This window comes from Castor canadensis, chromosome 19, assembly GCF_047511655.1.
Source record: "Castor canadensis chromosome 19, mCasCan1.hap1v2, whole genome shotgun sequence".
NCBI classification, from domain to species: Eukaryota; Metazoa; Chordata; class Mammalia; order Rodentia; family Castoridae; genus Castor; species Castor canadensis.
In genome coordinates this window covers 42,112,810-42,134,315 of record NC_133404.1, presented here as the reverse complement: position 1 = coordinate 42,134,315, position 21,506 = coordinate 42,112,810, and the positions used below count along the sequence as shown (strand labels likewise).

Genomic DNA, 21,506 nt, shown 5'->3' with positions numbered 1-21,506 from the left:
CAGCCTTGAAGTCTGAGGTGCAGAGGGTGAGATAAAAACCAAGGAAACCGCCGGGTGCCAGTGGCTCATGCCTGCAATCCTAGCTACTCAGAAAGCAGAGATCGGGAGAATGACGTTTCAAAGCCAACCAAAGCAAAAAGTGAGACCCTGTCTCAAAAATCTCCAACGCAAAAGTGGAAGAGTACCTACCTAGCAAGTGTGAGGCCCTGAGTTCAATCCCCTGACAAAAGAAAAGCTGGTAGAATGGCTCAGGTGAACTCTGCCTCAAAAAAATGGAAAGAAAAGAAAAGGAAGAAAGTCTGTCCACAAAACAACTGCTGAGGACCAGCCTGGAGCTGACTCTAGAACAAGCGTGAAGTAGAGGACGAAGTTAGGGCCCAGAGCCTCTAAGCATGTGGGGACCACCGTCCCACCCACTCACCCACTCACCCATTCACCCTACAGCACTGCTGATGGGGGTTCCTGCTTGAGGAAAGAGTTGTAGGTGAGCTAGATGTAGATAAGAAACACAAAGGAAACCCACTTAAAAAGTTTCAGCTAGCCCCTGAAAGTTAACACAAATGTGTAACCAAGGACACAAAACAGCTGAGCACCTGTGGCTCACGCCTGTAATCCTAGCTATGAAGGAGGCTGAGGTCAGGAGGATTGTGGTTCAAAGCCAGCCTAGGCAAATAGTTTGTGAGACCCCCATCTCCAGAATAACCAGAGCAAAATGGGTTGGAGGTGTGGCTCAAGTGGTAGAGCGCCTGCTTTGCAAGCATGAGGCCCTGAGTTCAAACCCCAGTATTGCAAAAAAAAAAAAAAAAAGAAAGATTTGTACCTTTGGGCTGGTGGAGTGGCTCAAGTGATAGAGCTCCTGCCTAACAAGTGTGAGGCCCTGAGTTCAAACCCCAGCACTGCCAAAAAGAAAGAAGAGTTTGTCAGCACTGTGAGCTTTCCTATGGAACATGTGCTCTCTTCTGTTTGCTCAAATAGGTCCATAAATGACTTCTTCGCCTCTTTTATGGATTGTGGTGCACCTGCATTTACTCATACAACTTTCTGTACCTTATTAGGGAGTAAGAGTGCAAAAATCCAGTCAGGTATATTTGGAAAGGGATCTGCATACTCACGACACAACGCTGAAAGACTTTTCAAGAAGCTGATCCTGGACAAGATCCTGGATGAGGACTTGTACATCAACGCCAGTGACCAAGCGATCGCCTACGTGATGCCGGGGGCTAACGCCCAAGCCGTCCTGAATGGACAGATAAAGGTAAGTATGGTGTTTTACTATCTCACAGTGAGCGAGCTTTAGGAAAACATTACAGCAGAGTTTGTTCTCTTTTCCAAAGCCTGCAGGTACTGAATTTATATATGCTATTTTGCCCCGTAGGAACAAAACCTCTTTAACTGGGATGACATCTTAAAATTAAACCCAGACAATGTGGCATCGTCAAAATGAACTAGTAGGTTATGAGGTCGCTGAATGTTCCTGTGTTCATTAGCCAGGCTTTTGTTAAGAGGCTGTGTTGTTCAGATCCTGTTCCCAGGGGGCTTGCTGTCTGCATGACAGAAGAGAAATGCAAAAAGATGGGTGCAGATAGCATGGAACCTGCTTGGGACACGCATTCCTCTACCCACTCCTGTCTTCTTTCTCTCTCACTAAGGTAGACTTCATGGAAACAGAAAATTCCAGCAGCATGAAAAAACAAAAAGCTTCAGTGGCCAAAGTATCTCAGAGGGAAGAAGTGGTTAAGAAATGCCTTGGCGAGCTTACAGAGGTCTGCAAGTCTCTGGGGAAAGTTTTTGGTGTCCATTACTTCAACATCTTTAACACAACCACCCTCAAAAAGCTTGCAGGTAGGTGCCTGGGCCTGCTGTACACAGCACACGTTAGCCTTGAAAAGTTCAACTTGCTAAGGGGCTGTTTTATTTTCATTTTTATTGCTTTTGTGACAGGGTCTCTATGCAGCCCAGGCTGGTCTCAAACTCCTGTTCCTCCTGCCTCTGCATCCTTAGTGCTGGGATCGTGGGTGTGAACCACCATGGCTGGCTGCTAAGATGTATCAGTCTAATTTTTTTAATTTAATCTCTGGGTTGAAAACAGAGAAACTGTTTAAACTCATTCTTGAGATTAAAAATATAATTCTTTAAAATATGCCATTCCAGATATGTGGAATAACTTTAATTTTATACTTTGCTCTAAAGCCAGATGTTATGTTATGGATAACTGCCGTCTATAAAACCAGATGTCAATTCCTCAAGCTGAATATTTACCTGCTTTATAATGTTTAGCTATTTATGTTCACATGTCTTTGCAACAAAGAACTAAGTTCTTAAGAGAAGAGATTGTGTCTTAACACTTCTTTCAATCTAGTTCTAGCAGATTCCAGTGTCTTTAATTAAGAAATGCCTGCTGATCTGAGTCATTAAACATGAATTAGGATAGCTCAACCCGGAATTGCAGAAGTGATGTCTGGTCTATAAGTTGTTCTGTAACTGACTGGTGTACACTACCTTCCGTGTTCTTCCTTTATATGTCTCACAGTCATCACCTCTCTTTTCCATGCCCATGCTGGTTTTGGGTTTTGTTCGGGGGATTGGACCTAGGGCCTCCTTCGTGCTAAATGCAGGGTCTGCACTGAGCTACAGCCAGCCTACCCATTCTGTTTCAGTGGCAGTGCTTTCTTCGTGACACCAGAAGGTGTCAACAGAAGGTTGCACATCTCTCGGTGACAAAAATGTAATGCTGCTTCATCTACTCTGGGCATCTTTTTTAGGTCATGTAAAGTACTTAGTGTTGCTTGCAAAAAACAAAAAACAAAAAAAAAAAAAAACCTATGAAGTTGTGGTCATTTTCTTAAGATAGTGCTTCAATAATGCCAAATTTACTGGCCTGCACTCAGTCAGCTTTTAATACCGATGGTCTTTTGAAGACATTTCTTGTGGTGTGAGACTCACTCTTGCGAGGCCCCAGTAATGCAGTGACTTTGTTGACCTCCCACATTATTAATAGCTGGGCCTGCGTCCTCACACACACAGTCAGTAACCACCACAGGACAGCTGCCATTTGGCTGTCAGCAGCTGAAAGAAAGTGTGTGACTTGAATCCCTGGGCTGGTAGTGTAGATCCTACCAGGTCTCCTGAGCTCCAGATGTGATACGTGCTTTAATCTTTCCAGAACCACTAACTGTAGGAGCAGTGAGGATGGAACAACCCAGAACAGGAGTGGGGACACAGGAGGGGCTCGGGTAGGAACTGCAGGCTGGACCTGTAGGGTTTATTGATGTGTGGCTTTGGGAGTGAGCATCTGATTTGAGCAAAGGGTGAATTACAAATCCTTCTCAATCTGTGATTCTTGTATCACTCCCATGTTGAGAGGAAGAGTGCCAGACTGGGTCACAACAGAAGGCTGCCAAAGGGTTAGTGGAAGACCCAGTGGGAGAGGAGCAGAATTGCTCCTGCAGTCATCTCGACCATCCTCCCGGTTTCTGCTCTTCCCCACAATTCACAGTTGTGTACCACAGTCAGTGACCTTTAAATGGCAGGCTTGTCAGGTGCAGGATGAAGGGCCATCTCTGCAGAGAACTCTGACCGCCTGCATGTTGTTTCGCTCCCTCGTGGGAAACACTGGAGGAAGAGCAAGTTAGGGCTGGGGCAACTGCAGCTTGGATCTGCCCTCTTGGGTGGGGTGTACAGATCTGGGGCTCCAAGAGGAAGTTGGAGCTGCCATGCAACGTGGGTGTTCTCAGCAAGCAGAGGGGAGCATCCATCTTGTAGCTTGACAGGTGCTGAGTCTGCTGAAGTCTGAGCACACAGCCCAGGGCCTGCCCTCTAGCTTCTCCCAAGCCCTCAGCAGCTCCCTTGTGCTGCCCTAGCTGATGCACTTTTGCCGATAGGTTGCACTGTGGGCCCCTGGCCTTGGGGCCTGTCTGCTGCCTCTAGGTGCTGAGATTGCCTTTTAGAAAACTGACCCATGGGCCAGTGCTCAGCAGTTAGTGGACACTTGACAAGTATGAGCTGACTGAATGAGTGAGCATGAATTCGTGGGTTTTCTAGGGGTGGTAATTTAAATTCTTAATTTTATGTCCTGTGCAGAATCTTTATCTTCTGACCCTGAGGTTTTGCTTCAAATTGATGGTGTTACTGAAGACAAGCTGGAGAAGTATGGTGCAGAATTGATTCCAGTGTTGCAGAAGTACTCTGAGTGGACGTTGCCAGGTTCAGTATCCAGACATGTGTGCGTTCGAAGAGCCAGTCTTAGCATTAAGCAGTGCATTGCACTGAGTTAGAATTACGTGGTTTCTGGGTTGTGTTCATGCCTCCTACACCTTGTCACACTGAAGTGCAGGTTCCCAGAGAAGCCAGTCACTAACCCCCACACTTAGAGCCCACTGGACCCAGGCATCTCTGGTTCTGTTAAGGGAAATGCCCAAGGAATCACGAGCCCTTTGGTCCCACCATCCCACATCTGCCCCCATCTTCCTCTGTGTGGTTCTTGGCAGGCTACCAGCAACCTCCTTGTACATCAGAGTCCTTATCTGAGGAAGGAACGCCTTATCTAACAGGCATGTCTGAGATAAAAGTGAAGAGCAGGGTTTAAACATTTCAGAAAACTAACACGCCACTGGAGTGCTGTTGTTATTAGTCATTGAAAGAACCTGCTCGAGCAAGGGCGTCACAAGCAATACGCCCAAATGATGCTTAGGCCTGCTCTGGAGGGCCACATCACGAAGCTCTTCGATGGACCGTGGAAAGCACTGACCAAGGGAAAACTTGGGAGACAGTGAAAGGGTAGAAGCGTGCCCTCCACTAACAGTGCCACGCAGTAAGACCAGCTGGCCAGCCACTTCGATGTTTTCTTAACTCTGTGCTGGCCTGGGGCAGGGATCTTCTCAAGGCTGATGGAAATGGTGAACAGGATAAGAAATAAGTAAGGGTCCGAGCTCTTATCATGATGTTTTTTTATCCATTAACAAAGTTCTGAAAAGCAGGGTTTTCATAAATTCCTTTACATGGTAATTATTCCATTAAAAACTATGCTTTGAATCACTTGACAGCCTCTCCATAGGAACTTAGCCTTTGTTCATATCATCACTGGTTTGGAAGACACTGGTTTTGCCAACATGAGGCAGGGCTACAGGGCCAGAGGAACAGCTGAGGCAGTGGAGTGCAAGCGTGGAGCCCCGAGTTCAAACCGCAGTACTGCCAGCAACAGCAGCAAAAACCACAGATAGGGCTACAGGCAGGTAGCACAGCCTAGCCTGCACCACGGCTGCTCTGGTAAACAGCCCAATGGTACGGCAGCAACCGTCCTATGTATGAGGGCTTTGCGCACACACTGTGCTAAGAGCTGTGCCTGTTACACTACCTCCTCCTCACACCTGTTTAACAGATGAGGAGAGTGGGGTTTTTCATTTTCCTGGGGTCACACAGCTAGTGTGGCAGAGCTTATGCCCCAACCTGCATGGTGAAACCCAGAGGCCTCCCGTTGTAGGAAGAAGGGTGGCTTGGAGGGTGCCTAGATCAACCAGCAAATGAAGGCAGATCACTGTGACCTGCGGGGAGCTCTCTTGCTTTGGGGGTTGCCTTGGGCTGCAAATACCTATGGAAATTACCATCTTCTTTGCAAATGTGTGCAAATGTCCAGTCTCCTGCAGAATCTGCCACATGTTCACAACAGTTATGCAAAGAATTGGCTTTTGTCATGAAGAGCAAAACAGGGTGTAGAATTTTCTGGTGCCCATTTATTAAGAGACTATTGTTCAAAGATGAGAGAGAGCATAGTTTATATTTTCCTTATATCAGGCTTGTTTTTCATGTTTTAAATGACAGATAAAATTGTCTAACATTTATATAGCACTCTGTACTTTTCAAATCACTTACCAAAATTAACTGCCCGATCCAAAACAGACCCAGGCCACACACAGCAGAGCGTGAGTTAAAGATTATCACGTATTTTTAATATAATGAATTCTGATTCTCGTTCATTAAAAATAAATTACCACTGAGCACATTGGGGCTTTTTGAAATAAAAAAGAAAAGTTTGATTTCCTCCTGAATTGTTTCCTCTGTATGGCAAGGGGGAAGCAGGAGAGCAAACTAGGCTCTGTACTGTGCCTGTCATACCGACCATACAACACATGGTGCCCTTCTATATCACCTGTAAATGTCTGCGTTTCCCGTTTGTAGTTGAGCACAGCTCCCCAGGCTTGAGCTTGTCGGGCAGCAGAGGCTCAGGAAGGAGCGCCCTGAAGGAGCCTGACGGTGAAGAGCCCATATCTTCTCACTATTTTGCAAATCCAACCAGAAATGAAAGAAAGAGGAAGACGACGTCAGCCTGCCAAAAGCCTAAGAGGAGGAGAACTAGTTACAGTGGCTTCAGGGCAAAGGGGTACGTTCTTCAGGGTTCTTTGCAACCCAGGGCCCAAGGAGGAAAGGATAGACGCTTCCCTGCTCTGGCTTGCTTTGAAGCACTTACTAAAATTAGCCATTACTAAATATTGCTTCTGCAGTTAGTGGACTGATCCAAAACAAAAACATTGCTTCTGATTTTTAAAATCATCTACACCTAATTAATTAACATCAAAGTTTTCTACTTTGCAAAAACTTCCCTGGATTTGACCTTAGAAATTTTTTTGTTCTGGGGTAATTTTCTTTTCCACAAAAACACTACAAATCATACAGTAGCTGAATAAAGAACAAAGGATTTGTGGCCCTGGTTTTTATGGTTCTGCCAGCACTGTGGCACTGCTTCTGGCTGCACCTCCACCTGGATCCACATCCTGCTCCCTGCCTTCATCATGCCTGGGAGCCTCACCCTCCCTGCCTCACCATAGTAACTGAGAAGACCACAGACGGGAACCCAAAAGGTCAGGCAGGGGTTGGTGGAGTGGCTCAAGTGGTAGAGTGCCTGCCTAGCAAGCATGAGGCCCTGAGTTCAAACCCCAGTGCCCAAAAAAAAGGTCAGGCAGACCAGGCTTCTTCATAAACTACACAAGTGGCTTTCTCCCTCTCCCCTTTCCCACCTTGCCTGGGTCTGGGCTGGGGCACACTCTGCACAAGGGGAAGCAAACGCGGCATGGCCAGGTCTTAGCAGCTGCTCATTTTCATCGCTGGTTTTGTTTTCAGCAGCCCCTCCCTCTCTCCCAATTTCTGCCAGGGCCCCACCACCTTCTGCCTTGCAGGTAAGGCCTGGCAGGATGCCCACCTCCCATCAATCTGGAGAACATGGCCTCAAAATAACTCATATTATAACAGAATTGCTTAGAAATAGGAAAACAAGTCTGCAGTCAACTTTTGCAAGCTGCTGTGTTTGCTTGTGCAGTTTTTCTACCTCTTTCCTGCTGGGTAATAAAAACAAGATTGAGTGGGGGAGAGAAAGGAAGGCAGACCTTACCAAATTGTCATTTCTTGTTAAATCCATAAACATATGTGCTAATCCTTCTGCCAGAGCTCAGAAATTAAAGGCATTAGTCAATGTTACTTTAATCCTGTGGTTTTTAGTGCGCAAGTGACCAACAGACAATGTTCAGTGAGGGCGTTTTCTCATTTCCTTCATTTATTCCTCCGCCTTGGGAAATACTTATTTCCTTAGTTGCTCACACAGAGCATGAGACCTTAAAAGGCTTCTGGTCCAACCCCCTGGTGGGGAGGCGAAGCTCTGGCCTGGCCTGGCCTGGCCTGGCATAGGGAGGGCTTGTCCGAGGCCATCCTAGCCAGGTCCTTGAGAACATGCATGGTCGCTCATGCCATGTTATGGTGTTTGCTGCTGTTGATTTCCTTATTTAATTTTCATAGCATTTGTTTGTAAGAGTGAGGCACTTGGCTGTGCCACCTAGAACCTAATGGAATAAGAAGTGGTAAAATTCACATTGTCCACAAGCCAGTACCGCTTTCCATGCTGGCTTTGAGTTGGCCTGTGTATTTAGGTTGGGTTCTTTTCTAATCCCCACCAGCTGAAAGTCCCCCTTGGAACTTTTTTCTCCCTCGCAGCAGCCTCTTTGTGTGCGCTCCATCCTGGTTTCTAGCTACCAGTCTGCTCACCTGGTGACGTCCCTGTCGTGAAGGAATGCCTGTGGCTCCCTGCCAGAGCCCTTCACCCTCCGGAACAGTGCACAATGAGCAGTTGTGTTCTGGGCTCTGAGTGGGAGGAAGGTGGATAGTGGTGCAGTGAGGCTGCTGTTGGTCCATTCCTTCTGTAAATAACATAAACAGCAGCTTTTCACTTGGGGCTTCATTTCTGGCAGGCAGTCAGCAGAGGAAAACTTCAGGCTGCCTCTCTGCTGCTTTCCCACATCTGCCCAGATCTGTGGTCCAGTCGCCCTCCAGTGTCGATGACACCAGGACAGGCTCTCGGCACCTCCCCAGGTCCCAGGGTCCCAGGTGCCACTGGCCTGTGCAAAACTGAGCTGCACAGGTAGCCCCCAACGGCATGGGCCCTGGGGCGCTGAGGGAAGAGGCCAGTGCCTAGATTCCACTATTCAAACCTACTATCCATGTCTGTGTACACACCTAACAGTGAAGAGTTTATTGTGAAATAAACCCTCTGCTAGCAAAAGTAAATAAATAACCACCCTCCGGCTAGAGTTTAAAATGTTGAAAACAAACACTCTCCCCAGCCCCACAGGAGCAGTGTTACTCAGACTGTGACCCTGGTTCTCTGGACCTCAGCTCAGCTAGGAGGCCACTTGCCTGCCCCGGTGCTATGTAGTCAGTGGCGGTCAGACCTGGGCAGGGCTGCAGAGCAGCAGGAAGGGCTCTGGAGGTAGTGCTACTGTCCCTGGGTCAGCAGAAGGACTGTGATAGGCCGTGGCAGGAGCTTCTCCCCACTTGAGGTCGGTTGAGGAGGCTGCAGGTGGGAGGGAAAAGTCGGCAGTCTGTGGGTGTGAGCAGGTAACTGCTGGCCCTGACACTTGCCAGACCAGTGGATGAGGCAGCCGCCTTTCCCAGGAAGCATTCCCTAGGCTAGTCCTGGCCGGGAGGAGCCAAACTTACCCCACTGCCTTGCTCAGCCGTGCAAGAACTGCCATTCCAGGGTGTCTGTTGGCCAGGGCTTTAGGGCCTTAAAAAGTGTTTTCACTTCCTTTATTTGGTTGGAATACACGGGCTATGTGGACCTCAGCTGTTACCCCAGGAAGGGACTCTGACTGTGCTGACTGTGGCCATGGAAGATGTGGGTGGAGCAAGCATCAGTTTAGTCACAGTTTAGACATTTTAGAAAGGCAATTCAGGCCAGATTTGTGTGATGGGCAGCAGTCCTTTATTCCTGGAGTCGCAAAGGAAATTTGCCTGCCCCACGGCAAAATGTGTGACCAAGGAAAATTGTAGAGTGTGTTAAGAGAAAGGCCATTCACCTTGGTTTTCATTCTCCATCCTAACTTTCTTCTCTTTGTCACCTTTTAGGGTGTCTACCACATATAGAAAGACGTCTTCCAAAAGCCAGTCCTCCAGTGCCATCGGATCGGGTCTGGCCTCGCGTGGGCCTCAGGCAGCATCGGGAGCCAGTAGAAAACTGGGCATAATGGCTCCTCCAAAGCCTGTGAATAGGCCGTTCCTGAAGCCTTCCTATGCACTCTGCTAACAGCATCTCTGTGCGTACATCTCCCTCACTTGTCAGCCTCGACCATCTGTGACTATCAAGCTGTTACTCTTGTTAGATCGTTTAAATTTTTACTCATATCGATTAATATTTAAATAAATAAACAATTTCTTGTGAGCCACACACTTTGCTACCACTGCAGACGTGGCCACTGTTTCTTAGAACGCCTGAAGCAGTCGATGACTCATCTGTCCTACTGACATTGTAAGCATGACCTGAGACCTCGAAGCCAAAGGCACACATGGGACATTGTGAAACTGTAGAACTTCTTGTACATGACAGTGTCAAAAAATCCAAGGTCAAATGACAGGGAAATGTATTACGAAGGATTAATATCCGTAATGTACAAAGAGTACCCATAAATCGTTAAGAAAAGCCAGCACAGAAGACAACTGAACAAAGCACTCGAACTGGCATGTGTCAGAAGGCAGTACAAACGGCCCGCAAATACGTGAAAATGCCCCCACCTTCCGAATTAAGAATAAGTTAAAGCATGTCAGATTGTCCGCACTGGAGCTGGGAGCTGGGCTGGGTGGCACGCCCCTAGAGTCTAGCCACTCCAGAGGCTGAGGCAAGAGGACCGCTTGAGCCCAGGACTTCAAGGTCAATCTGAGTAACATAGACGCCATCTCTTAAAAAAAAGACTGCCAACATTGGCTAAAAATAGTCAAACATTATTGGCAAGAAAATATTAAATACTGGTTTTCCTCTTCGTTTGTCCTTTGATTTGCCACTGCCTGAGGCCTGGGACCGGGACAGTTGCACCCAGCTTTCTAGCGTGAACAGTTTCAGAGAAACCATCGTTCTGACACGTGGTGATGAGTTAGGAGTGGAAGACTGAGTAGCCAGGGCTTGAGGCCATGGATAGCGTCCCAGTACAAGGTCACCCTGGGGAGCTGCCTTCCAGCAAGGACATAGCATTCCACTTTCTAAAGCAGGGTGGTGACTCCCCGCAGGGCTGGTGCCACATACCCAGGCACTGGAGATGTAGATGGCCTCTCAGGAGAACACACTCGTCCTCGCAGGGTTCCCAGAGCCGTGGGGGAGACACAGCTGCGTGGACAGGCCAGCTCACCCACAGTCCTTCCTGCACCTCAAGGACAGGGCTGTCACCCACCTCCCAGGAGGAGCCTGAGGCCCGGAGGTCTTTGACTTCCCCACAGTCTCGTAACCACAAGTGGCAGAGCCAAGCCCCACACCCAGCTCTGGGAAAACGCTGTAGGTTAGAATAGTCTGCTCAGTGTCTCCTGCCCCAGGAGCAGGCCCCGAAACACAAGCTGCTTCCATCTTGCAGATTGGCCTCCAGCCTTCCCAGGCACCTCAGGAAGGTGACTGCTCCACAGGGGCAGAGACAGGTGGCAACAGCAGAGCCTGTGGGACCGGGGACCCTCTGTGGGCACAGAGTTACCACCACTTGGGAAGGCTGGGGACAAGTCCACCAGGAAGTTCCAGCTTGGGACCATCTGTGTATGTTCCCCTAGGCAGCACAGGCCTGACTGTTTCGCCATTGGAGTCTGGCTCTACAGCTCTGCACACCTCCCTGAGGCCTTGCACTGCAGAACTGACAGGTGGACCCTGGACGGGTAACCCACGAACGAATGACTCAGGAAGAGAATGGACATTGAGAGCCCAGGCTTTGCCGAGGCTGTCCAGAAAATAAGAATGTACTCCGTTTCTTGCAGAATCCAGAAAGGTTATGTAATTTGCCCAAAGCTGCACAGCTAGGAAGTGGTAGTGAGCAGGCTAGCACAAACCCCACTTTGCCACGGTTGCGTGTGATAATCAGCACAGTCCCCCTTCATCCAAAGTGCTCCGTTAAGACCGGGGGCTGCATGGAATCCAGGTCTGTGCTCTTGAGAACCCGCTCTCCCTGGTCAATCCAGCCTCGTCTCCCAGCCCCATTTTCCAAGGCCTCTGGCCACCAGCTCCGACCTGCCCTGCTGGAAACAGCAGGCTCAAGGGACAGGCTCAGGGGGGCTGCAGAGCCCACAGCCAGCCCAGCTGAGCTGTGGCTACTTCACAAGAGGAAGCAGTGAGGCCCAGGGTCTCGCTTCTCCTGAGAAACTGGCTTCCCCACCTCCCACGCAGCCCACCCTGTTCTCTGGAGCTCCAGAGGCCCAGCCCTACCTCTTCCTCAGCTCTGAGCAGCTGCCAGGGTGGGGGAGCTGGCAAAGGCCTCTGGGCAAAGAACCATGGCCTGTGGGTGCTCTGCAGTAGCTGGGACGGAATCTCCTGCAGCCTCTGTCAGTGCAGCTTCCACAGTCCCTGTGTGGCTCCAGCAGGGACTCAGAGGCAGCCTGGGGTGCACTCAGGGGCCCCAGGCTCTGCCCAGCCCTGGCTAGGTGCTATGGGCTCTGAGCTCAGCTGCTGGGTGCCCCAAATCAAGGGCTGGATCTCTGCAGCTATGCAGAGCACACAAAGTCTGGAGGACAGGGACACTCCCGCCTCCCATGATGTGAGGAGAGGAAAGGGGAAAGGGAGTGAGACCCCACAGTGGTTAAGGTGGCCTGCAGGTCCTGTTCTAATGACCACTGGGAGGAACAGGTGGGACAAGAGGCCACTTGAGACCACGCCCCAAGGAGGGCGAGGCTGGATCACTGGAGCTGGCCAGGTGTGAAGGGTGGGGTTTGTTGTCTTCCTGGCTCAGCAGTGCAGTTCCACAACTCAGAGGGTTTGCTGACTGTTGGGACGGTGCCAAGATGGCCCCTGGGCTGAGCTCTAGTCAGGATGAGTTCATTCCAGAGGGCCTGTCTGCATGGGTCCCGCACAGGGCCTGCCATGCACCTGCATGCAGACCTCAGGTGTCAGCCTGGCCTGACCCAGTCCCATCCCTCACTCCCTGCCAAAAGCAGTGTGGCCCCAGGAAGGTCAGGCCCTGTCTTTCGTCCAGGGTTGGAGGGCATGCACAGGTTTCTGCCTCCCTCAGGAGAGAAGTGACCCTTGGGATTGGTTAGGAAGTGTACTGAGGACCCTGACTGGGGGCTCCTCACCATGGCCAGGAAGGGTCTGAAGAGTAACAGACTGGGCCACCAGCCTGGAAGAAAGACACCAGAGACACTGAGCCTTGCGGCCAGAGTCCTGCTCAGATCCAGCACCCTGGGGCCTGTGCCATGGGAGGAGCCATGGGACAACCACCTGTGCCTGCAGGTCAGCAGAGACATGCCCAGGCGCCCTGTCACAGGCATCCAGTCTCACCATCAGGTCTCGTGCCAAGGGCCAGTCCAGTGTCAGCAGGACCCTGCCCCTTATTCAGTAGCCTCAGTTTCTCCTCTGCCTGATAAACAGCGCCCACCTGACAGCTGCCTCCCAGGCTGCTGCAGGCACCTTTGGGTTAGGTACTCCACAAGCATTTGCTGGCCAGAACTCAGTTCCAGACATGGCCCTATATCAGGAGGGACAGACAGGAGGCTGAAGCGGCCATGTGACCCCCCAGGCCAGGGATCCCCATGACTGGTCATCCCCATGGGGCCACCCTGTGTCCTCTTCTGTCCTTAATTCACCTTCTGTAAGAACAGAAGGGACATGGACCCCATCCAGGGAGCCCCTTTCTAAACCAAGGCCACTCCACCCGCCAGGACCCTCCTCACTTTGAGGGGGTGAGGAGCCAAAGTCACCCCATCTTTTTTTTTTTTTTGTGGTACTGGGGCTTGAACTCAGGGCCTTTACCTCGAGCCACTCCACCAGCCTTATTTTTATGAAGGGTTTTTCGAGATAGGGTCTCACAGAACTGTTTCCCCAAGCTGGCTTCGAGCTATGATCCTCCTGATCTCTGCCTCCTGAGTAGCTAGGATTACAGGTTTGACCCACCGGCACCCGGCATCAAAGTCCCCCGTCCTTGGTGGCCACTGGCACAGCAAGAGCTTCAGCTAAGGAGGACCCTGCATGGTTTGTCCCCTCAGAAGCATATTCAAGTTTGATCGTCATCGTGCTGCCATTGGGGGGATAGGAGCTGTTTGCTTACGGAACTCTACTGCTTGGTCACACCTCCAGCTTGGAGGGGGCCTTTTAAAAGGTGGCTCGGTCCTTAGACAGGATTAATGCCTATCCCACAGGACTGGGTTCATTCTCACAGGACTGCTGTAACTACCTTGCCATTGGGTTGTTTTTTCAAATCATTTTATCTTTAATAACCTGGCAATAATTCAGAGCGTGAAAAACAATTCCAACTTGTTCCCGCAGGGCAATGCCACAAGATCTCCTCAGACAAGCAAGGCCAAGAGCAGGGAGAGGTTGGAGTCTAGCCTCACAGCCTGCCTCCTGGCTCACAGACTGACGCATTTTGACCGCAGACTCTCTGGAGTGGAGCAGACGATAGAAGAGAGGTGACATTGAAGGGACCCTCGGAGGACAGGGCGCAGGTGCTGGGTGGTGAAAACCTTGACAAATTTCTCCGTGGTGACTTAGAGTATTTGTGGTCCTGGGGGAAACGAGCTGGATGGGCTGCATAGTGGTGCAGCAATTCTGGGAAACAGGCGCCTACCTTACCCAGAAGCTCCAGCGTCTGCCCCGACTGCCTCGCGTGGCTGTCAGCTGCCTTCCTCACAGTGGCTGCTCACAAAGCAAGTGCGCCCCTGTCCTTTGTCTTTTAGCCATGAGTCAAAGCAGCACAAGGCCCATCGCCAGAAGCCAAGCAGGTGTGATGCCATGATGCTGGACCTCTCAGCCTTCAGAACTGTGAGCTAAATAAACTTCTTTCCTTTACAAGTTACCAGTCTCAGGTGTTCTGTTACAGCAACAGAAAACAGGCAGACCCCAATCTACAGGTCCTGAGTTCAGCCCTGCACCTGTGCTTCCAGACCTAGGTTCCACCCCAGGGCACTGACCTGTAGCAGGTGCCTAGTAATGGTTTGATGGATGGATGGGTGAATGGGTAGATGGGTGGGTGGATGGATGGGGGATGGGTGTGGGGAATGGATGAATGGGTGGGTGGGTGGACGGATGAATAAATGGACGTGTGGATGGATGGATGGGGGATGGGTGGATGGTTAGGTAGGTTGGTGAAGGGGACAGCTGGGAAGGCCTCTTCCTCCCAAGGGGGGACGAGACAGGAGGATGAGGACAGGGCTTTGGCCTCCTGGACCTGGCACTTCTGGAGCCGGTGGGGATGTTGGCACAAGGCCATTGAGACTCCCTAACTGCTTCTTGCTGACTTCACCTTTAGGGGCTGGAGGTGTGCTTCAAGTGGTAGACTGCCTGTCTTGCAAGCACAAAGTCCTGAGTTCAAATCCTATGCTGCAAAGAAAGAAAAGTTGCCTTCCAGTTGGCCTCATGCCTATGTTGGTCACACAGGTCCTTTCCGCGTGCACTGCCTGTTCTGGTGAGTGGGGGTCTTCTTTGTTCTCCAGTAGCCAGCTCCCCCATGTACCGACGCATCTCGGGCTGAGTTTTTTCAACCCCAGCATCTGTCTGCTCCCTTTGCTACCCCACACACCTGGAGTTTACCTTCTGGGAGGACCAGAGTTGGTAGCTTAAACCTTGTCATGGATTCACCTGCACAGCGCTCCAAATCCCAGCTGGGAAGGCAGGACCTGGCCCCCCCCACACACAGAGTGCTTCTCACCCTGGCTGTGGCCTCGGCCCCTGGGGCACTGGGGAACAGGTTCTGACTGGTTGTGACTCTGCAGATCATCTGGGAGGGCCTAGGGGTGGAGGTGGGCTGGGGAAAGGGGACCAGGGCTCAGCCTTGGGGTAATACAGACCTCAGCTGCTGGGAATTATAGGGTCGTGGCCTCAGGAAAACCATTCTGCTCTTTCTACCTTTTTTTTTTCCTTGATGGGGGACTGTCTCCCTAGGTGGCTTAGGCTGGTCTGGAACTCTTAGTTCTTCTGCCTCAGCTTCCTGAGTGCTGGGCTTACAGGCATGCCCACTATGCCCAGTTTTCCCCTCTTTGATCCTTCTTTTCTCAGCTGTGAATCTGAAGGCCCGAGATGACCGATGGAAGGCCTAAGACTGGCGCCCCGTCCCTTCCAGCCCGGGCAGGACGTGCGTGTCAAGGAGGCAGTACGAGGAACGCAACGCCCTTCCCTGCAGGCTTTTTGCAGGGTGAACTGGAGGCAAAGGAAACCTTAAAAACTGGAAGCAAGTGTGAGCTGACATGTCCCAGGCCTTGCCAGTCTGTGGGGTCGGCTGAGGTCACATCACCACCCAAGTCGGCCTCACAGCAGAGTTCTGTCTCCCATGGGCCAGGCAAAGGCTACTTCATGGACAGCGGCCTCAGGTGCCAATGTGTGACGGAGGCTTTCTAGAAAAACCACCATGGCAATGTTTGCACAGGGCCCATTCTCCTTACCTTGGCCCCAACAGGATCCACTGACCGGGCTGGGAACAGACTCAAGTTTGAGGGTACGAGGAGGCCCAGCCTCCCCTACCAAGACTAGGAAGAAAGGCTATCAAATGTCTCTGGACTAGGATTGCTTGAAATCAAAGGTCACTTTTACCACTTACCGTGTGACCTCGAGTTAGTCACTTATCTGTGCCTCGGACTGATGACAACAGCCCAGCCCTATGGTATTGACTGAGGACTGGGAGACAGTGGGCGCTCAGCTGTTAGTGCAGGGCCTGGCACTCGCGGAACACCAGCCGCGATACAGGTACACACGTATCCCACGCTCTAACTGGGCACAACTTTGTTGTGTAGATGGCTACAGAAGTTTGCTGACTGGCTAGGAGTGTAGCCCGGTGGGAAAGCGTGTGCTTACCCTGCCTGAGGCCCTGGGTTCAATCTCCAGCACCAAAAATAAATTAAAAAATAAAGCCTCCTTCAAGTATGGCTGCATCCAGCTATCCAACCATAATAAGCAGTCAGATTCTGGAGTTCTGGAGACTGGCAGCGCAGGTCGTCCGCACCCATACACAGGAAGTCTCAAGCAGACCGCAGAAGCCCTGGACGATCCAGGATGGACCTGAGGTACATAAACTCACTTGTCCTGTTTTCTCAGAGGGGACCATGACTGTCAAAGGGGCCAGTACCCCCAGTGGGCAGGTGTCAGCCAGCACAGCCACTCCCGGGAACACACCTGGCCTCTCTGAAGCAGGAGACAACCAAATAAAATGGCCAGGGCACGTGAGGCTGCATGAACCCTGCGCAGAACCGTAGTAATGTGACAAAGGGTTGATGGCCATCAAGGATGACAGGTAGAGGACCTGCCTCACCATGGACGCAGCCCAGCAGCTGCTCCTGGGGCACTGGGATGACAGGGTAGGGGCCCTGGGCCCTGGGCTTGCTCTCTGACAAATGGCATCCCAACAACCAGCGGCTGCCTGGCCTATGTCCCCATGGCTGCGAGAAGAATCCTCAGCCCTTGCGTGTGGCTGGTGCCTGCATGGCTGGCTTCTGGAACAGCTAGGGACAGCGGGGGCTGGGTAGCCCTTCTTCCAGGACTCCTAGGCCCAGGGGCCATTGGAGCCACCACCCCAGGGTGGCCAAGATCTACGGAGTCCATTGTACCCAGTGTACTTCCTGGAGCAGGGCCAGCACCACACACACGATCACATAGTCCCTGTCACCCTTGGGGGGCCACTGCCAGCACCCCTTTTGGCAGGTGCTGTGCAGAGGGCTAGGACTGAGCACTAGAGGGGGATCCTGTGGGGGGAGGGGGAGCCTCGCAACAGGAAGCCCCAGTGAGATGTCCCTACCTGGTGGCTGGTGTGCTGAGCCCCAGCCCTGTTCTGGGGGGAGGGGTCCCACATACTGACAGTCACAGGCATCTGTCCCCCAAGATTGCAGGGTCCCATCTCCCCCTTGCACAGCTGAGGCCACTGAGCCCCAGGGCCACAGAACAAGGAAGGGTTGGGCCAGGGTTCTACTGGGCTGCCTCTTGTCACCAGGCTGTCCCCTCAGGGTGGGGCAGGGTGAGGGCAGGGCCAGGGGCTGACAATACCCAGGACACTCTTGGCTCACTGTCCCACCAAGCTCTGCCACCCATCATGGCCCAAACTGCTCTGACTCCTCTTCCCTGGACAGAGGGTGCCTGGCCCAACCCCCTCTCCGGCCCCAGACCCGGACTTCCACATTTTCTGACCCTGCTCACCTGGACCGCACTCCAGCTATGGCACCCAGATCCCCAGCTTGGAGCACTGCAGGGTCAGGGACAGGGAAGGTGGGATGGGAGGGCCAGGATTGGCGTGGGACTCCTGGTTTGGCTCCTTCCCCCAGTGAAGGCACAACCAAAATTCCCAGGGGTGGGGAGGGGAACATAACCACCTCCCCTGTGAGGCCCAGCTGGGAATGAGACTTCTCAATTCTACCCTCAGAGTCGGGCCACCCTGGTCCCAGGCCCTGATCTGGAGTCAGCATTTCCAGTTCTTCCAACCCTGCCTGTTGCTGACTTGCTGTGTGATCTCAGGCTGGTCACTTCCCCTCTCTGGGCCTCAGAGGCCTCACGATACAGTGGAGGCTATTGATCAAATCTGCCCACCCGCTTGGACCGTCCAAGACTGTTGGATGCTCAGCACTCTGAGATTTTTACAGCACAGCTGCATTCTCTAACTTGACTGGAAAGCAGATATCCAGATGACTGTCACCTGGGTGGGGAGGTGAGTTCCTGCCCGTGCCCGCAGAACCCTCAGTTTACCTTTGGAAGAGGCTGCTCGAGGGACTGGAGGCAGCAGAAGGCAGGCTGAGGGGAGAACAGACCCACCCCACACCTGACCAATGGGGACAACGATATGTCACTTAAAGAATGAGCCACCAGCCCAGAAGACAGCCAGTCCCAAGGAGAAATGCCTCCAGAGCCATGTCCTCTCAGGCCCTGGCAGAAGCAGCCTGGGTGTTTAGGGACGTCAAGGAAGAAACCTGTAGCCCCAGGGGAGGACCTCAGTGGGGGACTGTCCCCAACCGGCCTCTGCACTCAGCTACCAAAAAGCAGACGGAAAAGCAGCCAGCCCTTGCGGGGGCAGCCTGGCCAGTCCCAGGGTCTGAACCGGCAGGATGTCTGGAGAGTCAGCTGACAGAGACGATGAGCCCTTGTGCAATGCCAGGCTAGGGAAGGAAGTCACAGGAGGTACAGCTGAGGAGACACTGACTCCTGGGCCCACAGAGCTTGCAGAGGGGAGGAGACACACCTAGGACCCAAACAGCGCCATTGCACATCTAAAAACACACCAGGACACAGCGCACACATCTGGGAACATCCAAAAGACATGGGAGACAAACCCCAAATAACAGCAATGAATTCAGAGAAAAAGGACAAAAAAATCTAAGTTAGGGAGAAGGTGAAGGCTGTGGATCCCAGACCTTCCAACATCAGGGTAACAGGAAGTAGATTCCCCACAGCCAGATCCATTGATGAGGCCGAGTGTCGAGGCTCCCTCTGTAATCCCAGCTCCACCAGAGGCAGAGGTAATAGGATCATGGTCCGGTCCGCAGCCAACCTGTGCAAAACTCTGAGACCCCATTGAAGAAATAACTAAAGCAAAAGGATCCGGGGGAGTGGCTCAAGTGTCGAGCACCTGCCTAGCAAGCACAAAGCCCTGGGTTCAAACCCCAGTGCTGCCAATAAATACAAACATGATGACGAGATGGAGGCCATGGTAGCCTGATTAGCTCGTGCCAGCCTCTCCCCTGCTGGGCTGTTACTGTTCAGAAACTGTCCCCGTAGGGACCGAGGGGAAAAAATCTTGTCCCCAGCGAGGGGAGGAAACACAAAAACCCAAAATCTGGCTTCAAGTTTTTCATAGCCGAGTTCAGCACCACGAGACACGGGAGCTGAGTCTTCAAAGCCATGTGGAAGTGAGGAAGCCAAAACTTCACCCAGTGAGTTTACAGGGAACACAGGAAAGGTCAGAGAAAAGGCACCCAGGAGCCCGTTCTGGAAATAAGGCCAAAGCACTCAGCTTCGAAACATTTACGAGGGTGCTTTCTGTTTGGTGGGATTTGTTAATGGCACTGGGATTTGAACTCAGGGCCTCACACTTGCGAGTCAGGCGCTCTACCACTTGATCCATTCCATCAGGCCCCTACAGTTATTTTCTTGTATAACCCAAAGATGACTCGAATGCAAAATCTGGGACAAAATGAAATTAAAACACCCCATGGAAAGCTGGGTGCTGGTGGCACGCCTGTAATCCCAGCTACTCGGGAGGCAGAGATCAGGAGGATCGCCTTTCGAAGCCAGTCCAGGGAAATAGTTCTGTGAGACCCTATCTCGAAAAAACCCATCACACACACAAAAAAAGGGCTGGTGGAGTGGCTCAAGGTATAGGCCCCGAGTTCAAATCCCAGTACCACAAAAGAAAAGCACCGAATGGAATTTATTTAAAGACAGGACTGAGACTAGGAGAATTGCAGGTACGAAAGGCGGTCAGCGTTACAGATCCTGCCGAAGTGAAAATACCAGCAGGAGCCGGGGGACAGGGGAGCAGGGAGGCACATGAGGGACTGGGTGTCTCGTTCCTCCCCAAAAGCGACTGAAAACTGTTTGAGTCAGTCAGTCAACAATCGTTCTTTTTCCCCAAGACTCCAGTCGTGTTGGTTTGGGGTTTGGTTTTCTTCTGAGACAGGGCCTCACTGTGCAGCCCGGGCTGACCTGGACCTCTTCCCTCCTCCCGCCTCATTCTCCCACATGCTGGGGTTAGAGGCGTGTGCCACCATGACCCCCGGCTGCCCATCTCTTCAGGAAATTCATGGTTTTGTTTAAGCCTTAGCAAAATCCACTTTGAACTAATACATCCTGTGAAAAGACCCAAATTCAGCAATTTTTCTTGTATTTTTGTATTCTGTCAAATTCAAGTAAATTTAGCTGGTGGTGTGGCTCAAGTGCTAGAGCATCCACCTAGCAAGTACCAGGCCCTGAGTTCAAACCCCAGTACTGCCAAAAATAAAAAAAAAGAAAGTCAAATTAAAATAGAACCGGTCTAATACAATCTTTTTTTTTTGCAACCCCCCAATCCCATCTTTTTTTTTTTTTTTTGGCAGTGGGGAGCTGGGATTTGAACTCAGGGCTTTGCATTTGCAAAGCTGGCGCTCTATCACTTGAGCCACTCCTCCAGTCCATTTTGCTCTGGTTATTTTGAACATGGGATCTTTCAAACTATTTCCCTGGCCTGCCCCCAAACCGCGACCCTCCTGATCTCTTCCTTCCAAGTAGCTGGGATTACAGGTGTGAGGCGCCAGTGTTCTATCCCATCTTTTGAAATTATTTGTGCCCACTTCCTTTCTTTGCAAACTTCTCTATGTAAATATGCCTATCACCAAATGCCCACACAGAGCACTGCCCTGCTAGGAAGCTGTAGGTTCCAGGAACCCAGCCCAGAACAAAACAGGGAAAACCTGCCCTCAGGAAGCTGCACACAGCGGGGCTGGGCCCCACTGGCCCCTTCCTTGTACCGTTCCGAGTTGTCTTGCTTTGTTTGGGACTGAGTGTGTGTCATTTTTATAAACAGTGCTCAAACCCTCACGCCCCTCAGCTGACTTCTGCAGAGCTCGAGGTGGGAACCACTCCACTTTAACATGTGTGAGTCATTGACACTTCAGTGTAAATAAGCTTTTCAGGAAGACAGTGTGAGGACCCAGAGTCCAAGTTCCAGCTAAAGATAAGACTTCCTGTCTGAGTCAGGAGAGGTGACCTGTGCCTCTTGTCCAGCTACTCATGAGGCTGAGGAGGGAGCATCACTGAGTCAAGGAGGCAGAGGTTATTCTGGGCAACATAGGGAGACCTTGTCTCAAAGAACAACACACAGCCAGGCGCGGTGGCTCACGCCTGTAATCCTAGCTACTCAGGAGGCAGAGATCAGGAGGATCGTGGTTCAAAGCCAGCCCCCAGCAAATAGTTCAACAAGCGACCCTATCTCAAAAAAAAAAAGAAAAAAAAAAAATCAACTCAATGAATGGTTGGCGGAGTGGCTCAAGTGGTAGAGCACCTGCCTAGCAAGTGTGAGGCCCTGAGTTCAAACCCCAGTGCCACACACATGTGATTCCTGGGG

The 21,506-nt window shown here is 51.5% G+C and overlaps 1 protein-coding gene and 2 long non-coding RNA genes across 6 annotated transcripts in view; 2 read left to right on the top strand and 1 right to left on the bottom strand.

The window, feature by feature from the left end:
- Positions 1-9,750, top strand: part of Blm (BLM RecQ like helicase) — a 69,243-nt gene extending 59,493 nt beyond the window's left edge. Inside the window, exons 18-22 of one of the 3 annotated variants that reach the window (XM_074062028.1) lie at positions 1,056-1,255; positions 1,650-1,842; positions 4,081-4,203; positions 6,175-6,376; positions 9,388-9,704. In XM_074062028.1, coding sequence (XP_073918129.1) covers positions 1,056-1,255; positions 1,650-1,842; positions 4,081-4,203; positions 6,175-6,376; positions 9,388-9,565 — 896 coding nt within the window. In that variant the 3' untranslated portion in view covers positions 9,566-9,704. Of the gene's footprint in view, positions 1-1,055; positions 1,256-1,649; positions 1,843-4,080; positions 4,204-6,174; positions 6,377-9,387 lie in introns of those variants that run through there. The other 2 variants (XM_074062029.1, XM_074062030.1) reach the window with 2 other exon arrangements.
- Positions 6,145-9,392, bottom strand: LOC141419270 (uncharacterized). 2 transcript variants are annotated; one of them, XR_012444056.1, is made up of 4 exons: positions 8,980-9,392; positions 8,712-8,833; positions 8,029-8,180; positions 6,145-6,271 (listed from the first exon to the last, which is right to left on the bottom strand). It is a non-coding gene; the product is annotated as an uncharacterized lncRNA (long non-coding RNA). The 2 variants fall into 2 exon arrangements; XR_012444055.1 differs by having other exon boundaries at positions 8,029-8,833.
- A 3,915-nt stretch (positions 9,751-13,665) lies between the features above and the next one.
- On the top strand, positions 13,666-20,667 carry LOC141419272 (uncharacterized). Its single transcript, XR_012444058.1, has 3 exons — positions 13,666-13,905; positions 14,173-14,900; positions 15,491-20,667. It is a non-coding gene; the product is annotated as an uncharacterized lncRNA (long non-coding RNA).
- Positions 20,668-21,506: the final 839 nt, after the last annotated feature.